General features: G+C 44.8%; 1 protein-coding gene across 17 annotated transcripts in view; it reads left to right on the forward strand.

Moving 5' to 3' along the window:
- The first annotated feature begins 642 nt into the window (after positions 1–642).
- Positions 643–18,005, forward strand: part of SFI1 (SFI1 centrin binding protein) — a 122,572-nt gene continuing 105,209 nt past the window's right edge. For 13 of the 17 annotated variants that reach the window (XR_004052649.1, XR_004052650.1, XM_030914646.1 and 10 more), the window contains exons 1-2: positions 845–1,086; positions 8,198–8,319. Coding sequence is in view for 15 of the 17 variants with exons in the window: in XM_030914646.1 (XP_030770506.1) it covers positions 8,297–8,319 (23 nt within the window). In the remaining 2 variants the exon portion in view is untranslated. Of the gene's footprint in view, positions 1,087–8,197; positions 8,320–18,005 lie in introns of all 17 variants that reach the window. The other 4 variants (XM_030914657.1, XM_030914644.1, XM_030914650.1 and 1 more) reach the window with 1 other exon arrangement.

Raw genomic sequence — 18,005 nt, forward strand, 5'->3', positions numbered from 1 at the left:
ATTGAACCCGGGAGGTGAAGGTGGAAGTAAGCCCAGATCATGCCACTGCACTGCAGCCTGGGCAACAGAGGGAGACTCCTCCTCTAAATAAATAAATAATTAATTAATGTTTTAATTGCAAAAATTAGCATGTAGAAAATAGGGCAAAAATACAAATTACTTGTGATTCTAACCCCGAGACACCCAACAAGTTAATTTTCCTCATGTTTTTAGCGTAAAATCTTTCAAGTATTTAAATAACTACTGCTTTTAGTCTCTGCACCAGGAATCTCACGTGCTTTCACATGTTTTACAAAGCACAGTAAAAAAGTATTTCAAAAGTCCCACTTACCCCTCCCACTCCTATTTTTATTAGGATCGGCCCAAATTAAAAAAATAGCAAAAAGGAGTGCTTATTAATTACATTTTCAAATGAAGGGTTAAAAAAAGAGATGAGCCTGGGATTTCTAATTCGGGGGCCATGGGACCTCTCCCCTCCAAGTGCAAGTTGTAGCAATCTGCCGGGTCCACGCATGGGCAGGTCATACTCCACGGGTTCCGGTTTCCATTCCCTGTGAACCAAAAGCCAAAGAGGGTCACGCACGAGCCCGGAAGTGAGGGAGGGAATACTTTCCTTCGCAGCCACCTCCCAACTGGAACCTCATCCTTAGTGCTCGACCGCGGGCGGCGTTAACTCGGGGTTCCGCCTCGGGATGCCTCCCACTTCTCTCGTCCAAGAAGAGCAGTAGTAACCTGAGCTCAGAGCGAAGCTAGCGAGCCAAAGACCCTCAGTGGGGATGCCCAGACGGTGCATTCCCCACGCCCCTCGGAACCGACTCTCATTGCCGCTGCTGCAAAAGCGACCGGACGTGCGCCACCCACCCGACTGAGGCTGCGCAAGCCCCGGGGTCTGGGTGGGGTGGTCCTAGTGCGCGCCGTGCCGCGTCGCCGTGGAGACAAGGGCTGGCCCGGCTCGAGACTGGCGTCTAGAAGCGCGCGAAGCGCTGAGGCTGGCGTGGGTAGCGCGGGAGTTAAGAAGCAGGTGTCGGACCCCCTCTCCCGTCGGGTTTTCTCCCAGCGTCAGGCCCGATGGCTCGGCTTCCCCAGGTACGAGGCCCGACCCTAACGTCCCCACCCTCTTATGGGCTCGGCCTCTCTGGCAGTGAGTCCGGCAGGGAGCTCAGTCGGGTCCCTCCGAGCCCGGTGAAATCCGTGCGAGCCTCCGCTTCCTCCCCTAAAAGTGCAGGTGATGTTGCCTACCTGCGGGTCTGTGGTGCGGGAATGGAGGAAGTGCGACAAGAGGGCGCAGGACGGGGCCCGGAGCCTGCCATCCTCTCCCGCTATCCTCTCCCACCGCGTCTCCTCGGTTTCTTGTCCTGCGCCCCGGGGGCACCGCATCCTCCCAGGCGTCTAGTGCGCTCCTGGCCAGTGCTCGAGTCTACGCAATGCTTCTTAGCGTGCGCGGATCCAAATGAGGGGTTTCCTTCTCCCGGCTAAGTGGCCCAGGAGAGCGGAAGGGCTGGTGTATGGGCGACCTTCCCCCACCGAGCCCGCAGAGGGTAACGCAGTAAACAAACCTTGAAGCCTTCCCCGCGTGGGAGGTGGGTGCATGTTTTTATTTTATGGGAGGCTGTTCAGGTTTTCTAACTGCTGTGTAGATGTGTTGTAAATATTTGTTGAATGAATGATGCGAGGGACTTGAGTACAGCCATACCTTGCTTTATTGCACTTAATAGGTATTGTGTTTTTTACAAATTGAAAGTTTGTAGCAAGTAGTTCTGCACCGAACAACTAGTTTTTCAACAGCATGTGCCCACTTCCTATCACTCACACTTTGGTAACTATCGCTATATTTCAAACTTTTTATTTCAGGTATACCGTTACAGTGATCTGTGATCAGTGATCTTTGATGTTATTATTGCAATTGTTTTAGGTCGCCATGAACCTCACTGGTATAAAACAGTAAACTTAAGTGTTGTGTCTGACTGCCCCACCTACCTGCCAGTTCCCTGTTTCTTTCCTCCCTCTCGGTCCTCCTTGTAGCCTGAGAGGCAACAATATTGAAATTAGGCCAATTAATAGCCCCACAGTGACCCCTAAGTGTTCAAGTGAAAGGAAGGGTTTCATGTCTCTCACTTCGTATCAAAAGCTCGAAATGACTAAGCTTAGTGAAGGAGGCACATCAAAAGCTGAAATAATGTGAAAGCTAGGCCTCTTGTACCAAACAGCCGAGTTGTGAATACAAAGAAAAAGTTGTTGAAGCAAATTAAAAGTGCTACTCCAGGGAACACACCAGGGATAAGAAAGCTAAACAGCCTTATTGCTGATACGGAGAAACTTTTAGTAGTCTGGATAGAAGATCAAACTAGCCACAAAGTTTTCTTAAACCAAAACCTAATTTCGAGCAAGACCCTAATTCTCTTCAATTCTGTGAGGACTGGGAGAGATGAGGAAGCTGCAGAAGAAAAGTTGTAAGCTGGCCAGGGGCAGCGGTTCATTCCTGTAATCCCAGCACTTTGGGAGGCTGAGGCGGGCAGATAACTTGAGGTCAGGAGTTCAAGACCAGTCTGGCCAACGTGGTGAAACCTCCTCTACCAAAAATACAAAAAATTAGCCAGGTGTGATGGTACTCAGGAGGCTGAGACAGAAGAATCGCTTGAACCCAGGATGCAGAGGTTGCAGTGAGCCGTGATTGAGCCACTGCACTCCAGTCTGGGCAACAACTTGAGACTCCGTCTCAAAAAAAAAATGTGTAACTGAGAAATTAGTTGGAAGCTCCTAGTGTCTGAGCAAGACTGCGGAGTTCCTGGGCTTCACTTTAGGGTAATCTAGGGGCAAGTCTGCTTTTTCTTTTTTTTTTTTTTTTTTTTTTTTGAGACAGAGTCTCGCTCTGTCGTCCAGGCTGGAGTGCAGTGGCCGGATCTCAGCTCACTGCAAGCTCCGCCTCCCGGGTTTACGCCATTCTCCTGCCTCAGCCTCCCGAGTAGCTGGGACTATAGGCGCCCGCCACCTCGCCCGGCTAGTTTTTTTTTGTATTTTTTTAGTAGAGACGGGGTTTCAACGTGTTAGCCAGGATGGTCTCGATCTCCTGACCTCGTGATCCGCCCGTCTCGGCCTCCCAAAGTGCTGGGATTACAGGCTTGAGCCACCGCGCCCGGCCGACAAGTCTGCTTTTTCATTGATGGAGAGTAAAGCACATGTTTCAGAATCTGGAGATCTGTTAGTTTTTAGTGTTTTTTGAGAAGACTTTTCCAGTCTCCTGCCTGAGAGGTACCATCTAGCTACCAGAATGTTGGAAGCAGGACAGCAGAAGGGGCCTGAATACCCTGTCTGACAGGATTGGAATTCTGTGTAGCCCGCTTTCCTTTGGTATCTACCTCAAATCAAAGTTTTTCATTTCCTCAAACCTGTTAGGCCACTTCATTTTCCTTGTAAAACTGTGGAAATCCCTGGTGTCCTATAATCTCTTCTCTCATCTCTCATCTCTTTAACCTTACGGTTTTGTTCCTTTGTATTCTTTACTATCACTTTAGAAGGTCAATCTACATGTTTAACTGGGAATCAACACCTAATAATGTTAGTTTTTCTTAGCCTTTTTTTTTTTGAGATAGAGTTTCGTTCTTGTTGCCCAGGCTGGAGTACAGTGGTGTGATCTTGGCTCACTGTAACCTCCGCCTCCCAGGTACGAGTTCTTGTTTCAGCCTCCCAAGTAGCTTGGATTACAGGCATTTGCCACCAGACCTGTTTTTTTTTTTTTTTTAGGTAAAGATGGGGTTTCACCTGTTAGTCAGGCTGGTCACAAACTCCTGACCTCGGGTGATCCACCTGCCTCAGCCTCCCAAAGTTCTGGGATTATAGGCGTTCGCCACCGTCCTCGGCCATGTTTTGTATTTGATTATCGTTATGTATATTCCAACTTATAAGCAAGTTTATATTCATACATGTCCTTATTGAAAGCAAACCTGTGTCCTAGTTTTTCCACTATATGTGTATTTTATCTGTGAGGTTACAGACATTGTTTTAGAGACCGGAGATACAGTGGAGAGAAGATCAGATATGATTCCTGTTTTCATGGAATTTATATTTTAGTGGGGAAGGCAGACATGTACAAATAGGTAGAATGCTGGTATGAGTGTATAACAAAGGGGGTCCTTGACCACGAAGGACATTCCACAGAATCATTATGACAGAAACCCAAGGCAGAGCCACATTGATTATAGCAGTATTTCATCAAAAGTCACTATTTGAATACTCCTATTTGATTTATTTGTAGAAATAGTCATTTATGATGACCTCTTACTTGGAGTGTGGTATCAGAAAATCTAGGACATTGGTTTGATGTTAAGTAAGGATTGTTCGTTTTGTATGGATAAACTGGCTAATTCCTTGTCTGATTGTCATTGAAATACGTGACCTTGATTATAAGGGTGACTTCATTCTTGTAGAATGAAACATCTCGTAAATGCATCACAGTTACTCAACATAGGATGCGTTCACCCTGTTAGCTTGCCTCCACCATTACTTAAATCTTACTCTTCTGTCTTACTACTTGTATTAGTTTCCTAGGGCTGCTGTAACAAAGTACCACAAACCAGGTGGCTTAAAACTAATAGAAGTTGATTCTTTCACAGTTTTAGAGGCTAGAAGTCTGAAATCAAGGTCTCATCCTCTCCCTGAAGGCCCAGGGGAGGATCTGTTCCATGCCTTGCTCTTAGTTTCTGATGTTGCCAGCAATCTTTGGCAATTCCTGTAGATACATCACTCTAATCAGTGCCTCTGTCATCACATTGCATTCTCCTCTTTATGTGTATCTGTTTCTTGTCTCTTCTCTTTTAAGAAAGACAGATCATTTTGGATTAATGGGCCCACCCTACTCCCATGTGACCTCATCGTAACTTACATCTTAATTACTTCTGCAAAGACCCTGTTTTCAAATAAGGTCACATTCACAAGTAGCAGGGGTTAGGATCTCAGCAAATCTTTTTTGGGGAAACACAATTCAACACACAACACTACTATTCCTGGCACTAAAACAAACAAACAAAAAAATTAAAACTATGTCGTAATGTATTCAGTTCCTAATGAATATTTTTGATAGAAATCATCACTAATTGAAAATGAGAAATGGGCTCAGGTGCAGTGGCTCAGGCCTATAATCCCAGAACTTTGGGAGGCCGAGGCAGACAAATCACTTAAGGTCAGGAGTTTTAAGACCAGCCTGGTGAAACCTCATCTCTACTAAAAATACAAAAAGTAGCCCGCTGTGGTGGTGCATGTCTGTAATCCCAGCTACATGGGAGGCTGAAGCAGGAGAATCGATTGAACCCGGGAAGTGGAGGTTGCAGTGAGCCTAGATTGCACCTCTGCATTCCAGCCTGGCCAACAGAGCGAGACTGTCTCAAAAAAAAAAAAAATGAAAACTAGGCAAGGTGCAGTGGTGCCTGTCTGTAGTGCCAGCTATGGGAGACCGAGACAGGAGAATTGCTTGAGCCCGGGAGTTTGAGATTATAGTCAGCTGTGACCACACCACTGCACTCCAGCCTGAGTGACAGAGTGAGACCCTATCTCTATACACAACAAAAGGCACTTTGGGAGGCTAAGGTGGATAGATCGGTTGAGTTCAGGAGTTTGAGACCAGCCTGGGCAATATAGCAAGGCCCTGTCTCTACAAATAATAAAAAATAAGCTGAGCATGGTGGCACATACCTGTGGTCCCAGCTACTTGGGAGACTGTGGTGGGAAGACTGCTTGAGCATGGGAGGTTGAGGCTGCAGTGAGCCGTGATGGTGCCACAGTACTTCAGCCTGGATAATAGCATGAGACCCTGGATGACAGCGTGAGAAAGAAAAAAGGCTAGGCATGGTGGCTCATGCCTGCAATCCTAACCCTTTGGGAGGCTGAGGCGGGAGGCTCACCTGAGCCTGAGGAGGTGGAGGCTGCAGTGAGCTGTGATTGCACTGCTGCGCTCCAGCCTGGGCGACAGAGGGAAATCCTGTCTTTTTTTTTTTTTTTTTTTTTTTCTGAGACAGTCTTGCTCTGTCGCCCAAGCTGCAATGCAGTGGCACAATCTCGGTTCACTGCAACCTCTGCGTCATGGATTCAAGTGATTCTCCTGCCTCAACCTCCTGAGTAGCTGGGTTTGCAGGTGCCCACCACCATGCCTGGCTAACTTTTGTATTTTTAATAGAGACGGGATTTCCCCATGTTGGGCAGGCTGGTCTTGAACTCCTGACTTCAGGTGATCTGCCTGCCTCAGCCTCCCAAAGGGCTGGGATTACAGGCGTGAGCCTCTGTGCCTGGCCAGAAATTCTGTCTTTAAAAAAACAAAGAAAATGAAAACTATACACGGTAACACTGATAACCATAAAAATTAATCTGAAGAAAAACAAGAAATCTTGGCCTCCACTGGTGTTTTTGTGAAGGGAAGTTGAAGGTGCTGAAGCATCTAGACCCAAAGAAAGAACCAGGCACACCTTTGAGTGTGGCTCGCTCTCCTCTCAGTTTCCTTAATTAGAAAATAACATTTTGCAGATGACATGACTCTATATCTAGAAAACCCCATCGTCTCAGCCCGAAAGCTTCTTAAGCTGATAACCAGCCTCAGCAAAGCTTCAGGATACAGATCAATGTGCAAAAATTGCAAACACTCCTATACACCAACAACAGGCGAGCAGAGAACCAAATATGAATGAATTCCTATTCACAGTTGCCACAAAAATAATAAAATACCTAGGAATACAGCTAACAAGGGAAGTGAAAGACCTTTTCAAGTAGAGCTACAAACCGCTGCTCAAAGAAATCCGAGGTGACACAAACAAATGGAAAAACATTCCATGCTCATGGATAGGAAAAATCAATCATGAAAATGGCTATATGCCCAAAGCAATTTTCAGGTTCAATGCTATTACCATTAATTACCATTGACATTCTTCACAGAATTAGAAAAAACTACTTTAAAATTCATATGGAACAAAAAAAAGAGCATGAATAGCCAGGACAGTCCTAAGCAAAAAGAACAAAAAGCTGCAGGCATCATGCTATCCAACTTCAAGCTGTGCTACAACGTTACAGTAGCAAAAAGAGAATGGTTAAGAGAACGATACTGGTGCAAAAACAGAAACATAGACTTATAGAACCGAATAGAGAACCCAGAAATAAGACCGAACATCTGCAACCATCTAATCTTTGACAGATCTGACCAAAACCAGCAATGGGGAAAGGAGTCCCTATTTAGTAACAGGTGCTGGGAGAACTGGCTATGCATATGCAAATATAGAAACTGGACCCCTTCCTTACGCCATACAAAAACCAACGCAAGATGGATTAAAGACTTAAACTTAAAACCCAAAACTATACAAACCTTAGAAGAAAATCTAGGCAATACCATTCAAGACACAGGCACAGGCAAAGATTTCATGACGAAGATGCCAGAAGCAATTGCAACAGAATCAAAAATTTACAAATTTAGTTTAATTTCCAATTAAACTAAAGCACTTCTGCACAGCAAAAGAAACTATCATCAGAGTAAACAGACAACCTACAGAATGGGAGAAAATTTTTGCACTCTATCCATCTGACAAAGGTCTAACATCTAGCATTTACAACATTATGAGATAAAAACAACCCCATTAAGAAGTAGGCAAAGCACACGAACAGACACTTTTCAAAAGAAGACATACATACGGTGAACAAACATGAAAAAAAGCTCAGTATCACTCATCATTAGAGAAATGCAAATCAAAGCCACAATGAGGCTGGGTGTGGTGGCTCACCACTGTAATTTTAGCACTTTGGGAGGCCGAGGTGGGTGGATCACTTGAGGTTAGGAATTTGAGACCAGCCTGGCCAATATGGTGGAATCCTGTCTCTACTGAAAATACAAAAATTAGCCGGATGTGGTGGCAGGTGCCTGTAATCCCAGCTACTTGAGAGGTTGAGGCAGGAGAATCACTTGAGCCCAGGAGGTGGAGGTTGCAGTGAGCCGAGATCGTGCCTCTGCACTCCAGCCTGGGTGATAGAGCAAGACTTTGTCTCAAAAAAAAAAAAAAAAAAAAGTAATTTAAATATAGTATTATAAGTCAGAGACCTAGCCCATGTTCATCTAGTGTTGAATTAAGGAGGGCAGGAGACTAGGAGCTGGCATGTAACTGTTCAGAAGTGTGGCTCCTGAGAGGCTGCAAATAATTTTCTCTCTCTTTTATTCCCCTTTTTTTTGTAGTTAGAAGGAGAAGATAAAATACTTTGATTCAAGAAGAATCTGCTCACTGAGAAGTGTATATCAAGCCACAATTTCCATCAAAAAGTGATTAAGCAGAGAATGGAGAAGAAGGTTGATTCCAGGTGAGTGATGGGACTTGAGAAAAAAATACAACTGGAATTATGGTTCATATAAAACTGTAAACATTTTGTGTATGAAAAAATTATAAATTACGAGTGAGGTAGTAACTATGGGTAAGTTTTTTTTATCATTGATATTTTGAATTTTTCATCTGTAAGATAATACACATTTCGTACATTATGTTACAGTCAAAAAACATTCTGAGTGCATGGAAATATCAATCATTAAAATTTGATTCTGAGCAGAAGTGAGTATTACTCTCCTGAGCTTTGAAGTTATATCATCAAGGTTGGCTGGCTCTTGTGTCTTCTGCTTTTGATCATGGTTGCTTTCAGACTTTTACCTTCAGTTGGCTGTATCTCTCCACTGAAGCTCTCGGCACCTTATATTGTGGCAGACTCTGTATAACTGTCCCTTTCTAGGTTTTGGTAATTGTTCCCTCCCCTCATCTCTTTGGGCCTAGAGGTAGTACCACCTTAGCTTCTACTAGCTTCAGGTTCCTGCACTGTTCCTTGTGGTTCCTCTATACCCACAAGTTGGTGAATATACCATCTTCAAATTATCCTATTTTTAATATGTCATCTATTGTGACTTTTCATAGGTTTTATCATTAATGTTACTGGATTTTGTCACATGGTTTTTGTACATTTATTGAGATAATCATGTGGTTTTTGTTCTTTTTTCTATTAATAGGATGCATTACATAAATTGATTTTTGAATGTTAAACTAGCCTTGCATTCCTGGGATAAATCCCACTTGGTCATAGTGTTTATATGGCATATAGTTGTAATAGTCAGGGTCCTCTAGAGGGATAGAATGAATAGGATATATATATATGTGAAAGGGAGTTTATTAAGGAGAACTGATGCACACAATCACAAGGTGAAGTGCCGTGATAGGCAGTCTGCAAGTTGAGGAGCAAGGAAGCCAGTAGTGGCTCAGTCCGAGTCCCAAAACCTCAAAAGCAGGGAAGCACTCTTCAATCTGTGGCCAAAGGCTTGTGAGCCCCTGGTAAACCATTGGTGTAAGTCCAAGAACCCAACAGCCAAAGAACTTGGAGTCTGATGTTTGAGGACAGGGAACATCCAGCATGGGAGAAAGATGCAGGCCAGAAGACTTAGCAAGTCAGCTTATCCTACTTTCTGCCTGCTTTTCCATGTGGTGCTGGCAGCCATTGGATGGTGCCTACTCACGTTGTGGATGGGTCTTTCTCTCTAGTCCACTGACTCAAATGTTAATCTCTTTTGGCAACACCCAGATACACCCAGAAACAATAGTTTGCATCCTTCAATTCAGTCAAGTTGACACTTAATATTAACCATCACAATGGTTTTTGTGTGTTGTCGGATTTGGTTTGCTACTATTTTTTCAGGATTTTTATGTCTATAGTCACGAGGTCTGTTGGTCTTTTTTTTTCGTTGTGGTAATATCTTTGTCTTTGGTATCATGGTGATACTGGTCTCAATGAATTTGGAAGTGTTCCTTTTTTCTGGAAGAGTTTGTAGAGCATTATTACGATATTTATTTATTTATTTTTGAGATGGAGTCTCGCTCTTTTGCCCAGGCTGGAGTGCAGTGGTACAGTCTCGGCTCACTGCAATCTCTGCCACCCTGGTTCAAGCGATTCTTCATCATGTTAGCCAGGCTGGTCTCGAACTCCTGACCTCGGGTTATCTGCCCACCTCCGCCTCCCAAAGTGCTGGGATTACAGGTGTTGAGCCATAGTGCTCGGCCTATTATTTCTTTTAAAACATTTGATAGAATTAATCACTGAAACTATCTGTGCTTTTTTTTTGTAGGAAAAAGTATTTATTTATTTTAGAGACAGGATCTTGCTCTGTTGCATGGGCTGGAGTACAGTGGCTTGATCACAGCTCAGTGCAGTTTCTAACTCCCGGGCTCAAGCAATCTTGCTGCCTCAGCCTCCCAAAATGCTGGGATTACGAGTGTGAGCTACCAAGCCTGGCCTCTTTGTAGGAAAAATTTTAATTATTCATTTAATTTTTTTACTTGTTAGAGATTTATTAGGTTTCTATTTATTCTTTTTGTTTGTTTTTTGAGATGACACTCTTGTCACCCAGGCTGGAGTACAGTGGTATGATCTCGGCTCACTGCAACCTCTGCTTCCCTGGTTCAAGCAATTCTCCTGCCTCAGCCTCCCGAGTAGCTGGGACTACAGGCATGCACCACCACATCCAGCTAATATTTGTATTGTTAGTAGAGACGGGGTTTCACCATGTTGGTCAGGCTCGTCTTGAACTCGTGACCTCAAATGACCCACCTGCCTCGGCCTCCCAAAGTACTGGGATTACAGGCATGAGCCACTGAACCCAACTCTGTTTCTTCCTGAGTTAATTTTGGTAATTTTTTTGAAATTTTTCCATTTCATTTATGTTGTCCAATTTGTTAGCATAGAGTTAATTGTATGCCCTTATAATTATTTTAATTTGTAAAAGGTCAGTGGTAATGTCCTCTCTTTCGTTCCTAATTTTGCTGATCTGTGTCTTCTCTCTTTTCTCATTGGTTGATCTAGGTAAAGACTTGTCAGTTTTGCTGAGGGACCCTTACTGTTACGCTTTTTTTTTTCTTAAACTAATTTGAATTGGGTTCCTGTAGCTTGCAGCTTAGGGTGCGACGAATATACAGAAGTTTCTTACAGAATCCACTGGGTCTTGGGCAAAGTGGGAGTGAGAACTGTTTGAGGATCTATTCAGTAGGTATTATGGACCCTTCTTCCTGAGCAGTGCCATCTTTGTGCTCCAAAATTTCGTCTTGGGAGAATGAATTTGGTTGATCCAGCAAGGGTCTGGTTTTCCCCCAGGTGTAATCAACTAGGACTAGGAGGAAGGTCATTGAGTTCAAGCATAGCTACTGAGATCCTGCCCTTGTTGACAGACCTTCTCAGAGAAGGAGTCCTCGTAAGCAGGAACCAGCACCCTGACAGTGTTTACTACATGGGCCACAGAGTACTCTTTAGGCCTGCCTTATTTCATCTTCTCAAGCAAATTAACGATGGCCTTAGTATGAAGCTCTGTGGCCTCTAACTCTGGCATGGTTTCTTTTTTTGTTTGTTTGTTTGTTTGTTTGTTTGTTTGTTTGTTTGTTTTGAGATGGAGTTTTGCTCTGTTGCTCAGGCTGAAGTGCAGTGGCGTGATCTCAGCTCACTGCAACCTCTGCCTCCCGGTTCAAGCAATTCTCCTGCCTCAGCCTGGTTTCTTCAAATACCCTGCTGCTTTAGGTTGGAGAGGCTAAGAAGAGAATGTATTTCCTTTAAGTTTTTTTTTTGTTTGTTTGTGACAGAGTCTGGCTCTGTCGCCCAGGAGTGGCGTGATCTTGGCTCACTGAAGCCTCTGCCTCCCGGGTTCAAGTGATTCTCCTGCCTTAACCTCTAGAGTAACTGGGGTTATAGGTACATGCCCCCACGCCCAGGTAATTTTTTTGTATTAGTAGAGAAGGAGCTTCGCCATGTTGGTCAGGCTGGTCTTGAACTCCTGGCCTCAAGTGATCCGCCTGTCTTAGCCTCCCAAAGTGCTGGGATTACAGGTGTGAGCCACCGAGCCCCGGCCTTAGATGTTAAATATGCAGATTCAGAAAGGTATGGGAAAATGTATCATTTAAAATACCATTTTGAAACAAACAATGTAACCGTAACCCAGGTAAAGAAATAGATTAGGCTGGGCGCGGTGGCTCAAGCCTGTAATCCCAGCACTTTGGGAGGCCGAGACAGGCGAATCACGAGGTCAGGAGATCGAGACCATCCTGGCTAACACGGTGAAACCCCGTCTCTACTAAAAATACAAAAAAATTAGCTGGGCGAGGTGGCGGGCGCCTGTAGTCCCAGCTACTTGGGAGGCTGAGGCAGGAGAATGGCGTGAACCCGGGAGGCCGAGCTTGCAGTGAGCTGAGATCCGGCCACTGCACTCCAGCCTGGGGGCAGAGCGAGACTCTGTCTTAAAAAAAAAAAAAAAAAAGAAAGAAATAGATTATTGGCCAGGTGTGGTGGCTCACGCCTGTAATCCTGGCACTGTATCACAGCACTTTGGGAGGCTGAGGCGGACAGATTACCTGAGGTCAGGCGTTTGAGACCAGTCTGACCTATATGGTAAAACCCTGTCTCTACTAAAAATACAAAATTAGCCGGGTGTGGTGGCACATGTCTGTAAACCCAGCTACTCGGGAGGCTGAGGCAGGAGAATTGCTTGAATCTGGGAGGCGGAAGTTGCGGTGAGCCGAGATCACACCATTGTACTCCAGCCTGGGCAATAAGAGTGAAACTCCATCTCAAAAAAAAAAAAAAATTACGTTGTAAGAATATTTCAGTTTATCTATTTTGCTGATGAGCATTTGGACTGTTTGCAGTTTTTAAATTCCTTTTTTATATATTGACAAATTATAGTTGTTTGTATTTATAGGATACAAAGTGATGTTATGATTTATTTTTATTTGTTTTTTGAGATACAGTCTCGCCCTCTTGCCCAGGCTGGAGTTGCAATGGCGCGATCTTGGCTCACTGCAGCCTCGACCTGTCAGCTCATGCAGTCCTCTCTCCTCAGCCTCCCAAGTAGCTGGGACTACAGATATGCATCACTATGCCTGGCTAATTGTGTGTGTGTCTGTGTGTGTGTGTGTGTGTGTGTGTGTGTGTGTGTCTGTGTGTGTGTGTGTGTAGACAGGATCTAGCTTGGTTTCCCAGGCTGGTCTTGAACTCCAGAGCTGAAGTGATCCTCCTGCCTCACCCTCCCAAAGTACTAGGATTATAGGCATGAGCCATGTGCCAGCCTCGTTGTGATTCCTATTTGTATTTCCTGAATTCCTGTTGTGACTTAGTACTTTTTTTTTCTTTTCTTTTGAGATGACATCTCCCTCTGTTACGCAGACTGGAGTGCAGTGGTGTGATCTGGCTCACTGCAACCTCCATCTCCCAGGTTCAAGCAATTCTCCTGCCTCAACCTCCTGAGTAGCTGGGACTACAGGCATGCCCCACCACGTCCAGCTAATATTTGTATTATTAGTAGAGACGGGGTTTCACCGTGTTCAAGACCAGGCTGGTCTTGAACTCCTGACCTCATGATCCGCCCACCTCGGCCTCCCAAAGTGCTAGGGCTTAGTACCTTTTTATGTGTTTATTGGGTATCTAGATTTTCTCTTTTTGAAGTACATATTCAAGTCTTACTCCTGTTTTTCTTTTTTTTTTTTTTTTTTTTTTTTTTTTTTTTTTTTTTTTTTTTTTTTTTTTTTGAGACGGAGTCTTGCTCTGTCGCCCGGGCTGGAGTGCAGTGGCCGGATCTCAGCTCACTGCAAGCTCCGCCTCCCGGGTTCACGCCATTCTCCTGCCTCAGCCTCCCCAGTAGCTGGGACTACAGGCGCCAGCCACCTCGCCCGGCTAGCTTTTTGTATTTTTCAGTAGAGACGGGGTTTCACCGTGTTAGCCAGGATGGTCTCAAACTCCTGACCTCGTGATCCGCCCGTCTCGGCCTCCCAAAGTGCTGGGATTACAGGCTTGAGCCACCGCGCCCGGCCTTACTCCTGTTTTTCTAATGAGTTGTATATTGAGTTTTTGTACTAATTAATATATAGAAGGTTTTCTGTTTTGAATATGAATCTTTTTTTTATTTTTTTTTGAGACGGAGTCTCACTCTGTCGCCGGGGCTGGAGTGCAGTGGCTGGATCTCAGCTCACTGCAAGCTCTGCCTCCTGGGTTCACGCCATTCTCCTGCCTCAGCCTCCCGAGTAGCTGAGACTACAGGCGCCCGCCACCTCGCCCGGCTAGTTTTTTGTATTTTTTAGTAGAGACGGGGTTTCACCGTGTTAGCCAGGATGGTCTCGATCTCCTGACCTCGTGATCCGCCCGTCTCGGCCTCCCAAAGTGCTGGGATTACAAGCTTGAGCCACCGCGCCCGGCCGAATATGAATCCTTTGTGTGTTTTATGTGTGATAAGTATCTTCTCCCTCTGCTTACTTCATCATTTGATGAATTAAGATGTTTTAAATTTTAGGCCAGGTGCTGCGGCTTATGCCTCTCAAAACGGAATTCCAGGCCTGGCGCGGTGGCTCAAGCCTGTAATCCCAGCACTTTGGGAGGCCGAGACGGGCGGATCACGAGGTCAGGAGATCGAGACCATCCTGGCTAACATGGTGAAACCCCATCTCTACTAAAAAATACAAAAACTAGCCGGGCGACGAGGCGGGCGCCTGTAGTCCCAGCTACTCGGGAGGCTGAGGCAGGAGAATGGCATAAACCCGGGAGGCAGAGCTTGCAGTGAGCTGAGATCCGGCCACTGCACTCCAGCCTGGGCGACAGAGTGAAACTCTCTCAAAAAAAGAAAGAAAGAGAAAAAAAAACCAGGCACAGTGGCTCAACCCCTGTAGTCTCAGCACTTTGGGAGGCCAAGGCAGGGAGATCATTTGAGGTCAGGAGTCCAAGACTAGTTTGGCCAACATGGCGAAACCCCATCCCTACTAAAAATTTAAAAATCAGAACGGGCACGGTGGCTCATGCCTATAATCCCAGCACTTTGGGAGGCCAAGGCAGGCAGATCACCTGAGGTCGGTAGTTCTAGACCAGCCTGACCAACATGGAGAAACCCCATCTCTACTAAAAATACAAAATTAGCCAGACGTGGTGGTGCGTGCCTGTAATCCCAGCCACTTGGGAGGCTAGGGCGGGAGAATCACTTGAACCCAGAAGGCGGAGGTTGTGGTGAGCTGAGATCGCTCCATTGCACTCCAGCCTGGGCAATAAGAGCGAAACTCCGTCTCAAAAAAAATAAATAGGCCGGGCGCGGTGGCTCAAGCCTGTAATCCCAGCACTTTGGGAGGCCGAGACGGGCGGATCACGAGGTCAGGAGATCGAGACCATCCTGGCTAATATGGTGAAACCCCGTCTCTACTAAAAAATACAAAAAACTAGCCGGGCGACGAGGCGGGCGCCTGTAGTCCCAGCTACTGGGGAGGCTGAGACAGGAGAATGGCGTGAACCCGGGAGGCGGAGCTTGCAGTGAGCTGAGATCCGGCCACTGCACTCCAGCCCGGGCGGCAGAGCAAGACTCCGTCTCAAAAAAAAAAAAAAAAAAAAAAAAAAAAAAAAATAAATAAATAAATAAATAAAATCAGCCAGTTGTGGTGTCACATATAATCCCAGCTACTTGGGAGGCTGAAGCGGGAGAATCACTTGAACCCGGGAGGCAAAGGTTGCAGTGAGCCGAGATGGTGCCACTATACTCCAGCCTGGGTGACAGAGTGAGACTCTGTCTCAAAAAAAAGAAAAAAAATTTTAACTTAGTAAAATTTGTGTCTTTTCCTTTATAATTAATATGTGTTCTGTCAGGGTTAAGGAATCTATTTCTTCCTTGATGTCATGAAGATATTCTGGTTTTTGTTTTTTGTTTTTTTGAGACAGGGTCTCGCACTGTCACACAGGCTGGATTACAGTGGTACCATCAGAGTCACTGCGGCCTCAACCTCCCAGGCTTAAGCAGTCCTTCCATCTCAGCCTCCCAAATAGAGGCACTACAGGCGTGTGCCACCACATCCAGCGAATTTTTGTATTTTTTGTAGAGATGGGGTTTCATTGCTTTGCCCAAGCTGGTGTCAAACTCTTGGACTCAAGCAATTCACCTGCCTCGGCCTCCCAAAGTGCTGGGATTACAGGTGTGGGCCACCATACCTGGTCTAAGATATTCTGTATCATCTTTAAGAACTCATTATTTTGCTGTTTACATTTTATTATCCAGACCTCCTGAAATTGACTTTTGTTGATCATGTGAGTTAGAGATCCTATTTCATTTTATTTCACGTGGATATGTAATTAACCCAGCACAGTTTATGAAAAAACAGCTCTATAGTGCCATTTTTATCATTACTCAAGTGTCCATTAAGGCCAAGTCTGTTTCTTGCCTATGTACCTTGTTCCTTTGGTCAATTTGTTTCTGCTACAAAATTGTGATGTCTTGAATATGTAGCCTTGCAATAAGCCTGATATCCAAGTAAGACTGCTTATCTAACACTTTTAAGAATGTCTAAGCTATTCTTGGTCTTTTGTAATTTTTGAAAGCTTCAGAATCCACTTGCGAAGTCCTCTTCCTCCCTAAAATAAAATCTATTGTTGTTGGGTTTTTTTTTGGTTTGTTTTTGACAGTCTTGCTCTGTCGCCCAGCAGGAGTGGCACAATCTTGGCGCACTGCAACCTCCACCTCCCAGGTTCGAGCCATTCTCCTGCCTCAGCCCCCGGAGTAGCTGGGATTACAGGCACCCACCACCATGCCTGGCTGTTTTTTGTATTTTTAGTAGAGATGGCATTTCACCATGTTGGTCAGGCTGGTCTCGAATGCCTGTTCTCAGTCAGGGTGATCCGCCCGCCTTGGCCTTCCAAAGTACTGGGATTACAGGTGTAAGCCACTGTGCCTAGTCCTCTCTTGGGGTTTTAATTGAGGTTACTTTGAATCTATAGATCAGAGTGGGAAAAATTGACGTCTGTATTGTACTGAGTTCTCTCTCCATTTTGCCTATAAAATTATTAGATTTACTCCTCTGTTTTATATTTGTGACGCTATTTGAAAATAGTATATAAATATATGTAATTGTTTTTTCTTTATTGCTAGTTTATAGAAATATAGAGTTGACCCTCATTTATTTGGTTTTTCTCTCTTCCTGATCAGTTTCACTGGCTGTCAACTGTATTAGTCTTTTTAAGGAACCAGCTCTTCTCTTTGATCTTCTCTGTTATGTTTTCCCTATGTGGCTATTTTTCTTAGAAAATCCTGCTTACAAGGTTGACCTTTTGGCTGGTGTCTGGAAACTTAAGATTTCAGAAGGGTTCCCACCGTTCCCTAACTGATAGTTAACCAGACCTACAGTGTTGTGTGTTCATGCAGTGTTGTTTATGCTGAATACTAGTACTCCCTCTAGGAGTCTGGAATTTTGGTATGTGTTAGGCAGAGGGTGCCTGTCTGACCAGCCCTCAGTAAAAGCTTGGATACTGAGTCTCTAATAAGCTTCACTGATATGCAACACTTCTCACGTGTTATCACAATTCAGTGCTGGAGGAATTAAGAGTGTCCTTTGTGATTCCACTGGGAGAGGATTCTTGGAAGCTTGCACTTGGTTTCTGCCAGACTTTGCCCTGTGCCCCTCTTCGCTTTGCTGATATGTTTTGTATCCTTTTGCACGAAGATCAAAGAAAAAATCATAATGGAAGTTAACAAATACGTTGTAATGCTCATAAAAATGCTATGTATCAATATATGAAATACAGCTACAGTCATGTTTAGAGGAATGTATAATGGGTTTAATGCATTTAATGTATACCATTAAATGCATGTATAAAGAATTAAGACTGAAAACCAGTGAACTATGCATCTATCATTTTTTCCTTTTCTATTCCTTTTTTTTGCTCTGTCACTCAGGCTGGTGTGCAGTGGCGTGATCACAGCTTACTGCAGCCTTGAATTCCTGGGTTCAACAAGTGATCTTCCCATATCAGTCTCCCATGTAGCTGGGACTACAGGCATGCATCACCACATCCGGCTAATTTTTTTTTTTTTTTTTCCTGAGACACAGTCTTGCTCTCCCGCCCAGGCTGGAGTGCAGTGGAGTGATCTTGGCTCACTGCAACATCTGCCTCCTGTGTTCAAGCAATTCTCCTGCCTCAGCCTCCCGAGTAGCTGGGATAACAGGCATGTGCCACCA

This window comes from Rhinopithecus roxellana, chromosome 13 (assembly GCF_007565055.1).
Source record: "Rhinopithecus roxellana isolate Shanxi Qingling chromosome 13, ASM756505v1, whole genome shotgun sequence".
Lineage (NCBI taxonomy): Eukaryota > Metazoa > Chordata > Mammalia > Primates > Cercopithecidae > Rhinopithecus > Rhinopithecus roxellana.